Here is a 17621-nt window from a genome sequence, read left to right on the forward strand (position 1 = left end):
ATTTAGATGCTTTCAGGAAACTGGTAATCTACGATGCTTATCTAATCTGTTGGAAATGCTGCTTAAGTAGCATTAATGGGAGACTTAATGTTTTTTTAATTAACAGGTAGGAGATCAAATCATTGAAATCAATGGGGAGAGCACGAGGGACATGACCCACGCCAGAGCAATAGAACTCATCAAGTCTGGAGGAAGAAGAGTGAGGCTGCTGCTGAAGCGCGGGACGGGGCAGGTCCCAGAGTATGGTGCGTCTCACATTCTGATTCATCTTTTCTCAGCTTCTTCCATGTATTGTAAATGCCAGTGCTTATTTATAAGACTACATCAGTTCTCTGAGTCTACCTAAATATATATTTAGTTACCGGTAGATATCTAGATACATGTGTGCATTCAAGCACAAGATATATATGTGTGTGAGCTCTTCCTTTTGCTGCCTTAGATAAGTAATGTTTAAAATAGCAAATATAGTACCTTTTGAGGCATCTCTGAGTGTGCTGGGAGATCCAGCCATCACTATATTAGAACTTTTGTGGTTTGACTGATAGTCTTCTGTTCATTTGAGTCCACAGTAATTTATTAAGTATTTTCTAAAATTGCTTATGCATCATCACACTGTCCCCATAGGACATATAACTAGGGCCAGGAGATAGGCTAAGAACAAATCTTCATGGTGTGAGGATGAAAATGTAAACTTCAGTTCATGCCATGATTACATTTCCTTAGCACTTAGGGATGTTCAAAAAATTCACACCTATGTTGTGTATTACTTGTTTTTGAGGAAATCTTTAAAGTACATTTTAATTCATAGATTTTCTTCAAAAGTCTTTAATGGAGGTATTTCCCAGGATCCCATTTAAAGCACCACTGACAGCATGAACTGCAGGGTGGTCGTTCCATGAGCTGAGCTATACTTTAATTAATCTCAAGAGTGACAGACAGACAGATATCAGTGAAGAGCAGTGCAGATAATGTACATCCAGATTATGGAAATAGGATCTAACTGCTGACCTGAGCAAGTAGTTAAGTTGTTGATCTAGATAAATTAACTCTCACTTACATTACTCCATCTCCAACTCCCCCCTCACCAAAAAAAAAAAACATTCTAAATAGTACTTCTCGCTCACAAATTATCTTTTTTGCGTAGGTTACCTAATAATTGACTTGCTTGTTTAGCAGGACAGTATAGTCCTGAGTTGAGCTGAAGTATCTGAATTCAAAAGCCTTTAAATGCTTTGTTTCCAGATCTTTGAACACACCCCATGGCCTGTAAAAAGGGCTGGCAGCCCTCATGTTAAGAGTCATAAAGGATTCAGAAGTTTCTGTAGGCCTGGCTCTGTGCCCAAGGAAATATTTCATCCCAAGTTCCCACCTTTAATCTTTGGAGCTAATAAAAATCATTAGATATTAATATTAACAATCAGTACAGGCCCAATCCTATTAAATGATACTAGCATTAATCCCTTAATGAAAGAATATGAACACTTGGAATAGAATGACTTTTTACACCCTAAAGTATTAAGTGATTTAGTACTATCCAACTGACCTGTGAGATTCTATGACTTCTAAAAAACACCTCATTTTAAAGGTATGTTTCACTCCATGGCAAGGCGTGACTAATTACCTATACCAAGGGATTTTCATAGAGTCAATATTGTTCTTGTTGTTAATCTTTAAAAAGTTAAACTCAACAACACAGCTCTCCTGAGCTTTCTTTTCTTTTGTAGAATCACTATTTGGCCATAATCTGTGGGTCTACCATGGCAGCTGCTTGTCCATAGTGATCAGTTAGGACAGTACTACTGAGCAACCTGTGGCATAACCTGTAATGCATAAGCATGAAGCTGCCTCAAAGCATCTTTTGAACAAGTCAAAAATTCAAGATCATTCCAACATTATCCCAGTAACTCTTAATATTATCCAAAATATCTAATTAATGTTAAATTCTAAAATTAACCAACACAGAGTTTGTTAAATATCTGGTCACACTTTGAAGGACCAAAACTCTAGTAGTATTGCAGAATTTCATCTAAATATATTTGAAAATGTAACATTAAATCATACTTGCTGGTAATGTGAGAGCTCATCAGCTACTTTTGATGTTACATTGACATGGATTTTGGCTATAAAATAGCAATTACATCACAAAAGATCAAATTTAGTAGAGTAGAGCAATTTCCTTTAAGGAACTAAAAGAATAATCATAAACTAAGTTAACATCAGCTCTTCAGGAAATTTTAAGCTGAAAGATGCATGGTTACTCATGAGAAGCCAAGAAACTTATGGATCAGATCAACATGTGACAGAGGTGTTTTAGGGGTCCCCAAAGCCAGTCCACATTCAGAGATTTGCTGGGAGGACTCCTGGGGCTCTGAGTGCAGTTGCACTGAGAACAAAATTTATTACAGTGAATTAGTAAGGATATCGTCGGCGGCGGCGGCGGCGGCAGCCATCCGTCTCGAGAGACAATGGTGTAGCTTCTTAAGAGTCTATCTGCACCGCCGAGAATGGCTGTGCAGTCCGACTCGGGAGTGACACGGTATCTGTCTCCTCCCGTGTTGAATCGACATCTTGCGATGACTCTGGAGTGTCCTCTCCAGTGAAGCTGAAGCTACAGAGCCTGGGCAGGGTGATATGGAGGGTCTGCTGTTGCCCATGCAGCAGACCCCCCCCTCTCTTCGCAGCTGAAGGGTCCAAGGGAAAGACAGAGTCAATACAGCTTGGCTTCAGGTGCGCCGCAGGAGTTGCCGGTGTTGACTACAACGTCAAACCGCCTTAGGGACTCCAGCTCCGGATTTTCTGTCGGGGTTTACTCCCTTAGCCTTTCCCCTGAAGAGGTATGCCGCAAGGCAGCGGAGGTTTTTTGGAGTCAGAGTTTTCCTTCTCTGATGTACCCTGACTGGAAGATCGAACCGGCGACACTTAGCTCGCAGGCCGACGCTCAATCCACTGAGCCAAACCAGCCAGGGGTGAGTAAGGATATACGGTGTGAGCATAAGGGGGAAAAAATACAGGCAGACTCTGGAGGAATCCATGTGCAACCTTTCTTATTCATTCTCTCTCTCCTCTCTCTCTCTCTTCCTCTTCCCCTCTCCCTGTCTCATGAAGGTCACCAGAGAGCACTCTTCTCCCAGTAACAAAAATGCAGCAACACATGTGTGATGTTGCTGCCCAGGGAAGTTCATCAGACTGGGCACCCAAAGTGTGTCGTGCAGGGGGCTGATCATGCAGGTGCTCTCTGCCTAGCGTGTACCAAAATCCCAGTCTCCCCTAAGAAAAGTAGGTTTTCAGCATAAACCACATTGTTTGTACAAACAGCTGAGGCAGAGTGACATGCCCTTAGCAATTAGAGAAAGGGTTCTATTCGTGTAGAGAACAATTTACCAGTCCCAGTCCCAGATGCCAGCAACAACCAACTTGACTAGCAGACCTTTGTAAGGACAGCAGTCACTAGCCTGCTGTGTGAATTCTTCTGTGCACCAGGAGCAAGCCAAAGAAGTGGCCCCATTCATGGACTACACAAGCAACCCAATGTAAAAGGAGTGCCCACAGGTAAAGGATGTCATAATTCTTCTAGCATCAATTAAACGAATATATCATGAAACAGAATTTTTGTCCCAGATTTTAATAAAAATGGCAAGCAGTGGGGGAACAGACAAAATTAACAGCAACAAGAACAACAAAAAACAGCTCAAGTTTACCGGTAGGTATAACCAAGAACATAATTCACTTTGTCCAAATGCACCCTAGTCACAGGAAAATGGATTTGATTTTTCTGTCAACTATGAGTTTAATCCTGTCTTTCTTTTCTTTGTTTGCCTTTTAAGATCCTAAACTTGGCATAATATCCACCCTCAAAAGATTATTAGAGGGAATTATCAGAACCCATAGGAGACATAACTTATTGGGGAGCTGTTCAGACTTAACCCAGCCTGGGAGAGTGAACTTTGAAGGCGAGGAGACTGAAAAACAACAGCCTATGGAAAGGCTTTAAGTGGTGTCCACCAGCCCTCCCTCTGATACCTACAGAATTCAGAACAGCTCTGAAGCAAGGCCCTTATCTGGACTTTGGTCCCTGCCAAGGAAAAGCCACCTCAGTCAAGAGAAATACAAAACTCCCACACTGTGTTCTCAAAGCAATCTGTGACAGAGAGATAAGTGCAAGGACAATTGAAAGAAAAAAATTCCATGAGTAACCTGTCAGATTGTTGACTAAACAAAATCAGTGTGAATCCAAGTGAGCCAAGGAGAGGAATAAGCGTGCTGCAAATATGCCATCCAAAATTACCGTATGACTAATTGTCAGGTGACACCTCAGCCAACTCAGAAGCACAAATCAACAAGTGCAGCGGCGAGAGCAGTGGTTGCACACTGAGGCTGCGGAGCAGGAAAGGCGAGTAGGAAAACGATAAGGGCTTTAAGGAGGAGTTGCTTTTATAGTTAAGTCCTTGAAAGACAGGCTCAGGAGAGAGACACTTCAACTCTACTCTAGTCTTCAGGATAAGAATTTGTTGATTATAAATTCAACAGAGAGCATGAGTCCCCCTCCCCTGACCCACATCTCAACAACTGGCAGGAGTAAGGAACCTTCACTCCAGCATACTGAGAAAAAAAATCTAAAGTAGTGCTCTCCTTACCACTGGGTGTTGCTATTTGAATTACTTCTAAAAAAGTTAAGAGAAAAGAAAGCATGCACCATGGTCCTAAAGCTGCAAATGAATAAGTTATACAAATTAGCTCCCTGCTTTGATGTACAGGTGTCCTTCACTGGCATTCAGGGACTACAGCATGAACATTTTCTTGATTTATACACTGAGCCACTGAGCCAGGGTCAGGGGAAACAGAGGGGCCACTGATGAAAAAAAATTCTTTACACAGCAGTGCAGACTCACGCACCCCTTCCCCTCATAGCATTTGCTGTTCAAATATGATCAAAATAAAGCGAAACAGAAATATGCTTTCCATGCTTGATTGGTAGTCTGGCCCGTATATTCTCTTAAAAAGCAACGGGGCAGATCTTTATAACCAGAGTGATGAAGGGAGTCCATGTGTAAATGGGAGTCTGGTGGTCTTAAGAGGCCTGGTAGGGTTATAAGGATGAGGCAGAATTCTCACAAAATCAACAGTCCAGCGACGTCTAACACCAAATGCACACACAACGAAAAATAAATAACCAATCTGTGAGTTAGACTCTACCTACACTTCTGAAGTTAAATGTGTCTTCAATAGGCTTTGACTTGACTACAGGCCTTTGCTAAATGAAATTTTTTACTTTTTATAAGTATAATAAAACTGCATTAAGTCAGTAAACATCTGACTGAACCAGTGACTACAGCTAAAGAACTCAATAGGCCAAACAGTTTAAAGATCTTTCTTTAATCAAAAAAATAAAAATGATCTACAATGATCGTATCAGAGCACCAGATTAAGTAGTACTAGTCTCTACTTACATGGCATTATGCAGTGTTTGTTTATTCTTCTTTAAGAATATGCATTGCCAAGTAAAATTACAAGCATTCTGATCTTGTTTACAATTATTTGTTCAACAAGTCTTTTCTTCCCTCTGATCGTACAAAAATAAACTTCAGTCAGTAAACCCCTACCAAATATGCCATGTGAGACAAAGCCTATATTTAATATTATTAATATCATTACTATTTCCCTAACTAAACCAGGATTTTCTGAGCACCTACAATGTGCAAAGCACTTTGCAGACATAAGGAAGGTAGTTCTAGCTCCCTGTGAGCTGACAACTAAGAGCGAGGTTTCATGTAACAACTGATGCTAGCAAATCGGTGACTGATTAAAATGTCCCAAAAGATCTGTTATAATGAAAGATATTTAAATGAGTTTTATTAATTAATTGTGGAGTTTAATAAGTACTTTTAGAGTGTTAAGAATCCTTAGAAAGTACTTGGCTTCACTGGTTTAAGAATTTCCTTTGTAATATTTATACTAATACTTTCTACTTTCTCTAAAGAAAGAAGTTGTTGAGTATAGATAACTCTTGGCTTAGCACCTGTCTGAATTATTCTGAATTCCAAGTTAGTGAGCCTAAACTTTCTCCAGCAAATATGCTCACCATTGTTCTTCCCTGCCTGTGGCTATCAGTCTCAGGGAGCCTGAAGCACTGTGATCTCACATCCCCACGCTTTCAGGGTGGCTCCCATGCCCCAAGACAAAAGGCAAGGGGAGGGTCTCTACTACCTTAGCCTCTTCCTCAGAGACCACATTTATGGGAGCTTTAAGTGGGTCCATTGCCTTTGTACTAATTCGCCTGCATTTTAATAGGGCAAAAGGCAGCTTGAATAATAAATTCTGAAATTTAATTTCAGCTTCTGACATTCATGGTTGAGTGTTTCTTCCTTTTCCATGACAGCCTCCACAAATCACTCCAGTACACCTCTACTGAGTCAGAGCCAGGGAAGAGGACAGGCTTCCAGGCAGAATTCCAGTTCTTCCTGGCTAAAAGGCCTGGACTGCTCTCTGCAGCATTTAGGCAACCCCGGGAGAGTCCCTAACCATGAAACATCCAGCAAGTTCCTGTTTCATGGAGTCAGTCAAGGCTTACTTAAAGAACACACCACTCTGAAATTCCTTTCTCCATGCTGAACCAAAACTTCATTTAGTATTTTAAGTGTTTTTAGAATGAGGATGAAATTCCATTACTTTACATGGTTTATCTGGATATATTAAGTGACCCCCCTTCCCCAAATCCTCACTTGTTAGGTATTTTAGACTCTGATAAAGTATATTAGTCCACATAGTAACCAAGAAATATACCAAGAAGACTCCATTTGGCTCTTGAGTTCCAACCTACTTTAATTCCCAAACACTTAAGTTGTTGGAGGAGATGCATGAATGAAGAGATATCTTTCCCAAACCCCACTGAAAAGTGCTCCCACATGCACCTTGGAAAGCTTAAATATTCTAGTTCCTTCAGTAGCTCATCCTGGAGAGCCATATTTCAGGCTCTGATAAGAACATTCCCTTTTTTCCCCCAACCTGAAGCTAAGCTGTCCCACAAGAGGGCTGCTTCCACAAAAGTCAAGGGAGAAGGCAGATTTCTTAGAGGAGCACTGCTGACTACCGTAAGAATGTTGGAACAAAGAAGTCAGGGGTTAAGAAAATAGTTTTTACATGGTGGAGGAGTGGGGAGTGCAGATCAAAGATCAGGGTTAGGAGAAAAGAAAGCATGCATCATGGTTTTAAAGAGACAGACACACGCCCTGGCTGGTGTGGCTCAGTGAATTGAGTGCCAGCCTGCGAAACAAAAGGTCTCTGGTTCAATTCACAGTCAGGACACATGCCTGAATTAAAGGCCAGGTCCCCGGTTGGGGGCATGTGAGGGGCAACCACACATTAATGTTTCTCTCCCTCTCTTTCTCCCTCCCTTCCCCTCTCTCTAAAAATAAATAGAATCTTTTAAAAAATAAAATAAAATAAAAATGCAAACACACATTCACACACAATTGAGGTGATTTGGCCCAGGACTCTTTATTTTTAAAGTGCCATTCTAGGGAGATCCACATCCCAGAGACCATAGGATTTATCTCTTCCAGCTCTGTTGTAAAGGCTGGGCCCACAGAGTTTTTAGTCCTCATTGCCTTCTTTATGTCTTGCTAGTCTCCCACCGTTGGAGAATGCCTAACCTTCAACCCAGCTCTTCCTTTGCCCATCCAGTCTGAACAGTTCTCCAAACATGCAACCATTAAAACTTTTCTTTTTAAGGAGACTAGATTTTTCTCCTGTTGTCCTTCCATTTTCCATCTCAGGCATTTTTGACCATCTGAGCTCAGCTCCCATCCCCCTCACTGAGGACAGCCTGACTCTGTGGTTCATAGCATGAAAACGTCCATTCAAGATGAGCTTCTGGCCCCCCAACTAGACCCATTGGAAGCTGATGCTGAATGCCAAAACCATTTCCCCGTTGTCTGATTTTCTCTTGTCTCAAAGTACAGATGATACAGAAAAGCTTTTGATCCTTATGAAGGAGTTTGCCAACAAAACCCTGTTATCCAGGTGCTCAAAGCGGCATCTAGTACCTTAAGCCAAAGCTTAGGTAGGCCCAGCCAACTGCCATAACCAGCAAACATCAAGTCTCCAAGCTGCTTTCAGATGCCTGTGCCTACTGCCCTATCCTTGTATTCCTTAGCCAAACAACTCACCAACTTTTTTTTTTTTAATCCTCACCCAAGTATATGTTTTTATTGAGTTTAAAGAAATAAAGTGGAAGGGAGAGAGAGAGGAAAAAAAACACTGATGTGAAAGAGAAACATCTATTGGTTGCCTCCTATACCTGCCCCAACCAGGCGTTGAACCTGCAACCTTTTGGTGTGCAAGATGACACTCCAACCAACCAAGGCACCTGGCCGTGGCACCAGCTTTAATTTTTAAACTAAAGTACTCTATGCCACTCATTTCTGGTGGAAGAAACATTGAATCCATAAGGCCACCTTTATGTTATTCCAGAACTCTGCCTACAGTCTTGCTCAAAGATAAGATTACTCTGATGACCTGTTCTGATAAAGACCTCCCAATACTTCTTTTTAACTGAACTCCCTCAGTCAGGACCAAAGATAAAATTATATAATAGCTTCTTTACTCCAGGCTTGAATTATATGCTCTAATTGTAGCAAAATCTCTAAGCTTTGAGAACCACACATTCTTCTGTGTGTTGTTCGGGTTCAGATATTTTTTAATAAAACAAGAAACACACTCATATTTTTTAATAGAACAAGAAACACACTCAAAAGCTGTTAACTAGAATGTGGCTTGGCATTTGCTTACAAAATAACCATTTACAGTTCTGTAAAAAGGTCTCTGGTCTTTTCAGCATGCACCCTCCAACAGATAGTGACCCTGGCCTCTTTAGGACCCTGGCTTTTAGGGCTGGACATATACACTCACAAACTGTGCATTAAATATGCCTGGCACAGAATGCAACTCTCTATTTTTCACATTTCACAGTCATTTCTACCCCAGACTTCATAGCACTTTATTTCCACCATGTTCTGAGCCCTTTTATTTGGCTTTGTGGTCTTGAAGTTTCTTAGCACATGAATCTTTCAAGCCCAGTAAAGGCAACATTTAAGACCAAATGAGAGCCTTCCATGTGTGACATTAAAACAGCTTGATCATTTCTATACAAAATTACTTGCATCTTGGCAGGGCTAAATGGTAAATTCAATTAAAAATCCTGAAATTGAATTTCTACTTCTGACATTCATTGTTAAGTATTAGTTTTCTTACCACAGAGAAGTTTTACTTTCCACTTAAGCTTGAGGTATCAGGTCTCACCCTTCAGGCCACTTCCCTCAGATATGCACCATGCTGTGAAAAATACCCCATGTGGCGTCATCAGAAATCTGCATGAGTACCATTCCCTTCTGCACATTGAAGCCATCTATACACAGCACCATGTGTGGGGCAAGTTTGGCCTTTAGATAGAGTTATCATACGTATATCAGGTCAAAAAGGCGATCAGGCCTCCAGATGTCTGAGCTGCATGGATTAAGTTCTCCTGATCACATTAACTTCACATCTCCTTCACCTCACACCCTGCAGAGCTGAGAGAACACAGTAGTAGGCACTGAGGGAACAGTAGTTGCATCTCCTAGGGGCCTGTCCCTTGGAGGTTACTGACTTAGATATTCTGGAACTTTTGGTAGCCATCAGGGTGCAGGTAAAGAACGATAGCCCATGAGCTGAGATAGACACCCCAGAGCAGCCACTAAGAGGCAGGTTTCAGAGCACAGCCTGACAGGCAAGAACAGCAGAACACAACAGACAGAACATCGCTGCATTTTTTTCAGCTTTACTTTTTTCCAGGAAATAATTACAGCCAGGAAGTCAACTCTGAACTTTGAATATAAATAAGCAAATTGTCAGAGGTGAGGGAAACTATAAGAATTTATGAGATTGTTAGAGAAAACAGTATAAACATGAGCACACCATGTCTTTAACTGGAGAATTTTTCAAAATTTGGAAATGATTACTGTGACTGATTCTCAAATGACAGCTGATATCACTGAAACACTTCATAGTTATGAAAAATATTGTAAATATTTTGATAGTACCATTTCAATTTTTTTTAACACTTATGCCTCCTTAAAAGCACCTCAGGATGCCCTCAATATTTTTTTAAAAATATACTTTTGGAATACACATGTAGCTCAGTCTTTCACTAATTTCACTTGCTGCATGCTTGATATGATTAGCTTTACTTAAAGTCTTTATTCTTACTGCCTAGATAATTTTTATTCAGCTACTCTAAACATACTAAGCAATCTTGATTCTAACAGTAATAATATATCTTTGTCACTGGTTCTGTTAATTCTAATGATTGGTCCTAGGCTGTTCCTCCCCTTCCTTTAGGAATGGTACCTTCCAGTCTCTCCATGTGCATGAAAAGTGACAAGCATGGGTCCCCATATTTCTACTTATTGGGCCACCCTAAAGACACGGTTTGTAAAATCTGCATGAATATTATCTTTCTCTAATGAGCTTTGATTTTTATATATGTTTTTAGTGGTTGTATAATGCTCTCTTTCATAGTAGCTTGTCTAATTACTGCTAGAGCTCTTGCAAATATTGACATAGCTGAGCAATAAGGGTAGAACTGGGGGGCGGGGGGTCGTGAACGGCCCCAGTTGGAGGGAAGGTTGGAGCAAGTACAGCAGATGCAATGCTAGCCGAGTTCTGCCCCATACACTTCAGAAAAGTCCTCTGCGAGCCTCAGTGCAAGTGACTAAACTTATTTCCTCTCAGCCCAAGTTTAAACAGCAATAAGTCAGGCCACCGTTTTTACACCAGACAGGAGAAAGGGAGCCACAGTCGCCAGACGTTCTGACCCTAGAACTCTGGACTCCACCTGGCATCGCAGTATTTATTCCTCAGCCTGCTCTGTGGCAGTCATCCACTCAGGATCGCATCTCTGCTCTGTTCCTCCCTGGTACTCAGTGGTGCGTCCAGTTTGAGAGAGAAAAACATGTGACTTCTTTGAAAGTAGTCATAATTTTGTATCTGAACAGTATTCACCTCTATTTCAAAATGAACATTCTCAAGTGTTGGCTATATTTTAGACTAAAATTTGGTTTAAAATTCTTAAGGAATAAAGTATCCTATATATAAATAAAGCAGAAAATAGATAATAGCCTTGCAAATATGGTTCAAGAAAGTTTTCATCCCTTAGACACATCCCTAGGGAAGCCGCTATTTCCAGTCAAATCCTGCAGTGGGCACATGACGACAGGCACAGTTTAGTAGGACTGGGGTTTTTAAATGTCAGTTTGACTTTTTAACAGAAACTGGTACTCATGCTCAATCCCCACAGTTCACCACAGAAACTTGAATCAGACTGACACATTTCTCAATTCTGGTTTAATTCTACCCCCTTCACACTGTCACAGCCATAGCTAAACACCTCTCCACCAAAGTCTGAGTTAGCGCTGAATGTCTCTGTAATGTATTTTCCAATTGTTAATGACGCTCCTTACTGCCATCCAGGACTGATTTAAATTTAACATAAAAGATTATATTATTCACTAACTAAATTATTTAATTGGTCTAACCACTAAACATTTCCTCATCAAATAGTTTAATGTTGAGATAAATATCTCTACATACACACACATATACCATTGCAATCATTGCTTTAAAGATGTCTGCAAAAACAGAAGCTTTGGTTTTTTTAAGATTTTATTTATTTATTTTTAGGGAAAGGGAAAGGGAGAAAGAGAGGAAGAAAAACATTGATGGGTTGCCTCTCACACATTCCCCAAGCTGGGACAGTGCCTGTAACCCAGGCACGTGCCCTGACTGGGCATCAGATCGGTGACCTTTTGCTTTGCCAGACGACACCCAACTGACTGAACCACCCCAATGAGGGCAATAAAAACAGAAGCTGAAAATATGTCATTTATCTAAAACATCTGTCTCTCAAGGAGAAGTTATTGATCATGGAAAACCTAAAATGGAGAATAAAGGAGAAAGCTGCAATGTACTGGAAAAGGGATAAAGCCATGGGATAATTATTGGGGAAATCTAGTCCAGTGATCATGGTTTAAGGAGGTACAGAATTCTGTTTCTGACAAAAGAAAGGCATATGCTTGCCACATAATCTACCTCAACTAGTCTGTGATCCATGGAGGTGAGAGGACCTGAATCAATCAATTCACTGGAGTCACTAGCTTCACAAAAAGGGTAGCAGTTCTTTGTGGTCTCAGTTCAGTTTCACAAACATCTATCAGGCACCTTGCTCAGTGCTAGGGATATAAAGATGAATAAGAGAGTCTCTGCTCATATGTGTTCACAAACAAGTAGGGGTAACAGAATATCAAGCAATGGAATAAGTACAAATAGTACTGACAAAGGAGTGATATGAGCCCAAACTACTCCATACACTAAATCTACTCAGAGGAGTTGTATTAGACACTACCCCACCAAAGAGGTGATGAGGGCAGGAGGTAAGGCAGCTATCACACAGGCTAAGTGGGAGAGGGGAGCACCTACTACTCTCCACAGACCTCCCCACATGCTGCCCCACATTGCGGGCCCCACTGGGAGTACACCCAGTGAGACCTCCAATACCTGGAGTTCCTTCTTGGATATATACAGTCATGAGTTAAGGCCTGGTTTTTCTACTGCTTTTTCAGAAGACAAGAGTAGACAGGGTGCAAAGATGAATTATGGCACTTCTACCCTAAAGGAGCTCTGTATGTAAGGAATGTTTAAGGAAAACAGGGTACTCATTGTTTACAAAAAATACATTCTTTAATCACTCTTGTTAAATCATTCTCAAATGTGTTACATTCCTGGATCAATGTACAAAGTATTCTAAAAATGGATGTGCTCTGTTTGATTTCCCTTTTCTCCTGACACATTCACCCTTTGAAATCTGGATTCTATCATCAGGACTCCAGTGAAAATACCCCATCAATGATCACCAGTCTCACAATAGGAACAAAATCCTATTACTAATCCAGTCCTCCATCCCCGGGGACTCCCTGTAATAGCTGACACTATTCTTCCATGTACTCCCCAGATTTTCTATTACCTCTCTCGATGCTCCTCCAAAGTCACCTCCAACTCTCTTCTTCTCCCTCTCCTCCCCACCTTCCCCTCAGGATATTATCTGCTCTCACGGTTTCACCTGTCACCGCTGTGCAGATGCCTCTTACATCTGTTTTGCCATCTCTGACTTCATTCCATGGCTCCACCCAAAGACTTCAAACTGCCTGCTAGACATTTCTATCCAGATACCTCACATTTACACATATTCAAAGCTGGATTCATGATCATTCCTCCTAAAATACTTCTCCTCTTGAATCACCTATTAATTAAGGGACCATCAACCCTCTTCATTGCCCAGATCAAAACCATCTTGATTGTCTTTCCCATTGATATATACTTGTAAACAACCAGTTTCCAAGTTTTGGGGAATTTACTTCTTTCATTTCTCACAATGGCTCTCTCCTCCATTTCTATTAAGCTACAGTGTAGGCCAACTCCACAGGACTAAAGAACCTTCTACCTGTTCTCCCTATTGCTATGGCTCATCTTCCCTGGTCACTGATGCCAAAGCAATTGATTATTCTGAAGGACTGCCCCACTCAAAGACCTTTTACACACATTAACGAAACCAACATGGTTTAAATGAGTCCCCAAGTCCATCTCTGCTTTGGCCCCAAATCAGCCTCATCTTTTATCTCCCACAGTATCTGATTACGTATCTATGCTTCAGACAGCTGGAACACTTGCCATTGTCCTACCTTCTCAACTTCAGGTTGGACACATGCTGATCCGTTGGCTTGGAAAACCCTCTTCCCAAATCATGTCCTCCTTCAAAAACCAGATCGAAGGCTGCCTCTTCTATGAATGCTTCCCCAAACCCACCAATCAGAAGTGATCACTCAGTTCCCTGAAGTCCCGCCAGCCTTTATACATCCCCCACCCCAGCCCACACCTCCATGTCCTCTCACTCTCTGCTTTGCAACATAATTATCAACATCCTCCTACTTCCTCCTCTTTTTGGAATTTAAATACTGGTTACTAACCTATGTTCTCAATATAGTGCTTTGCAGAGAGAGTGAATAAGTGAATGAATAAATGAATGAATGAATGAAGTCTTGCAGTATCACAGGGTCATTATTCTGATGGCAAATTTCCACTGACCCTCTCAACTAACCCAGAAGTAGGTTTTGGGGGTTTGTTTCCTTAAAATAAACTTCTACCTATCTGCTTTTTTTTATTTTTTTAATTATAATGTATTTCTGTCAAGAGTTGAGTGGAAGAAAACTGACTAATTGAAGGTTCCAAGTAATTGCTCTGGTTAATCAAAGTTTTATTGCTTCTATAAACTGTTTTCACTCAAATTGTAGTTATGACCTATGTTGCCAGCACAAATTGTAGTTTAACATGCTAGAGCTGCATCTTTGCTATGGAAAAGCCATGTGTAATAGTATCCTGGAGACCAGTCCACCAGGAACTGGGAAAGAGCTAACATTAGGACTAAGTGGGAGTGTCTGCTTGCTTTCCTGTTGTGGAAAGGGGCCACCGTGAGAAACTCTTCAAGCTTTCTTCTAGCCTCCTGGGTCTATACCAAGTTCTACCAAATTTATTTATTATATGATTATATGTCAGCTACTGTTTGATGCTGTGGGGACTATAGGGAGAAAAAGTGCATCTGTCCCTCCTCTCAAGGAGCTCTCCATCTCACTAAAAAGCTGAAAATATTCACTTGAAATTAATACAAGACAGTACAAGCATGAAAAATAAAGGTGTTTGAGAGAAGAGGGGGAAATAATGACCAGAAGAGTCAGACAGGGCTCCTTGGAGGAAGCTGGTCTTGAGATAACCCCTTGAGGAACCATCAGGTTTGGGGTAAGCAGAGAGGAGGGTGCTACAATTCAAACTGGAAATAGGATATTGTGGAAGGTAATTTCTATGTTAAGTAGTGAATGGCATGACTAGAGAGCAGGGTTCCTACCAAAAAGTAGAGGCAGTATAAGTGTGAGAACTTTAAATTGTTGGTGGAGGCAGATGTCTAGAAACCAAGAGCAATGAGGAGACACAGAAGATTGTTGAGGATCACACTGGCCAAGAAGTGTTTTAGGGGTAGTAGAAAACATCATTGGAAAGAATATTCAATCCTGACTATCCATTAGAATCACCTGGGGAACTTGTGTTTAAAAAATACCCATAGAGGCTCCCCTCCAGATCAATTAAATGTGATCAGAATGGTGGGTTGAGGACTGGGGGTGATGCACAGTGCAGGCATAGGTAAGCTGCCTTTTTTTTTTTTTTTTAACCATGCCTCAGGTCAATGTAATGAGCACCCAGAGTTAGGATTCCCTGGTAGATCAGATAAGGGTGTAGTAGGTCAGATAAATAGGCTACTATAGTGGACTAGGATATGCAGGGATGGAGGGGATGGGGTAATGAGGTGTTGAAACAATAAAAGTGAAATACAGGAGAATTACAATACCAGAGTCTTGAAAGAAGAATCAATAAAACTTGGTAGTGGCAAGGGAATAAAATTTAGGAACGACTCAGAAATTATCCCCAGGTAAGATCCTGAGTATTTGAGAAGGTGGCAGAGCCATTGTCAGGAAAAAGAAATAAGAAAATTCAGAAACGAGGCTGTTAACGATCTGGATGGCCTTTCAAGAATTACTTAATTTCTCAGGGTTTTGGTTTTCTCATTTGTAAAATGATAGGGTTTGGTTATGTGATGTCTTAATTCCTTTCAAGTACAGTCATACCTCAGTAATAACTGGCTTCAAACTCACCAAACCCTATAGGCATCACATTTTGACAAGAAAAAACTGTTTCAGTACTCTGCGCTTGCTTGGGATTCATTGCACTTGCTGGAACTTTTATGAGTCACGATGCCACCCCACAAGAGAAAATGCTTCATTGCTCAGTACCAGTCACAAGCTCCAGAATGAACTAACGACACGTATTGAGGTGCCCCTGTACTAGCATTGAAAGTGATGTGAGTGAACTAATGTGAGGGTAAAAAGCCACCAGAACTTTAAGATGTGTGGACATTGAAACATTGATTCACTACAAGCAATTGCATCAATGTGTCTTCAGCAGGTAAAACCAAAAGAGTACAAAAAATTGGGGGTGAGAGGGAGACCACAAAAGGAGAGTAAGAATACAGAACTTTGCTCATTGCCTGCTCAAGGCTCTGCTTCACCTCCCTCTTGCCCTGTGACAGGCGAAGAGTGACACACTGGCCACTGTCCTTCATGGTTCCAACTTTAACATATGAACACAGTCATTCTTTCTGTGACTACTTGGAGTTGCTCTCATATACTGGGATTTTCTGGATAAAGATTGTTGTTAACATAGTGCCTTCGAATAAATGAATTGAGTCATTTTATAATTTATTATGAAAATTCACTAAAAGAGAAAGCAAGTAGCAGAAAATCATAATGTCTCTTTTTAAGTTTAAAATATCTCTTTTTTTCAAATGGAATGCCAGAGGGAGAAAAAATTATCTTTTTCAAGTGAAAAGCATCTATTCAGTTAGGCTTTTTCCATTATATCCATCAATAGCTTATTACTCCTGGATATACAGCGATCAATAGCTTGTTTTCAAAGTGAAGTATCAGGCAATGCCCAGGTTAAGTAAAATTTCACTGCTTACTCAGCATGTAAGTAAAATGTTGATTGCCTTTTGTTGTCAAACACAGTGTGACTTTGTCCCAGTCCTTCTGCACCAACGGCCCTGGGGCACCTAAAGCTCTCTAGAAACGCCTGGCTGTTATTGTTGGGCCACAGAGATATACAAATGGTCAGCAAGCGGGTGGTAAAGTGCTCAACATCACATGCTAATTATCAGGGAAATGCAAATCCAAACCATAACCTCTCACCTGCTAGATGGCCATTATTAAAAAGAGAAAAAAAAGGAAGGAAGATAACAAGTGTTGGCAAAGAACCCTTATTCACTGTTCAAAGGAATATAAAATGGTACAGTCACTGTTGAAAACAGTACATAGATTACTCAAAAAAAAAAAATTAAAAATGGGACTACCATGTGATTCAGCAATTTCACTTCTGGGTATACACCCAAAAGAAATGAAAACAGAATTTGAAAGAGATATTTGCACATCCATTTTTATTGCAGCATTTAAACACAGTTGCCAAGAGATGAAAGCAACTTAAATGTCCACTGGAGAATAAATAGATAAAGAAAATATGGTATATACATACAATGGAGTAGTATTCAGACTTTTAAAAGAAAGAAATCCTGTTACATGCTACAACATAAATAAACCTTAAAGACACTATGCTAAATGAAATAAGCCAGACACAAAAAGACAAATACTGCATGATTCCACCTATATGAGGTATTTAAAGTAATCAAGTCTTAGAAATAGTAAGTAGAATGCTGGTTACCAGGGGTTGGGAGCAATAGGAAAATAAGAGTTTTTCCATGGGCACGGGGTTTCAGTTTTGCAAGGTGAGCCCTAGAGATCTATTGCACTACTATAGTTCCAATACTGCCAGTACTGTACTATACAATTTAAATTGTTATGGAAACCAGCTTTAGAATAAAAACACAGAGGACTTCTCACCTTTTGAGCTTTATTTGGTAAGTAGCACTGATCTTT

The 17621-nt window shown here is 40.6% G+C and overlaps 1 protein-coding gene across 1 annotated transcript in view; it reads left to right on the forward strand.

The window, feature by feature from the left end:
- The window catches only part of MAGI2 (membrane associated guanylate kinase, WW and PDZ domain containing 2), a 1613703-nt gene that overhangs the window by 1548446 nt on the left and 47636 nt on the right, over window positions 1-17621 (forward strand). The window contains exon 21 of the mRNA XM_090287299.1: window positions 107-245. Coding sequence (XP_090143425.1) covers window positions 107-245 — 139 coding nt within the window. The remainder of the gene's footprint in view (window positions 1-106; window positions 246-17621) is intronic.

Source organism: Furipterus horrens, unplaced genomic scaffold, assembly GCF_987537825.1.
Source record: "Furipterus horrens unplaced genomic scaffold, mFurHor1.1.pri manual_scaffold_9, whole genome shotgun sequence".
NCBI lineage: Eukaryota > Metazoa > Chordata > Mammalia > Chiroptera > Furipteridae > Furipterus > Furipterus horrens.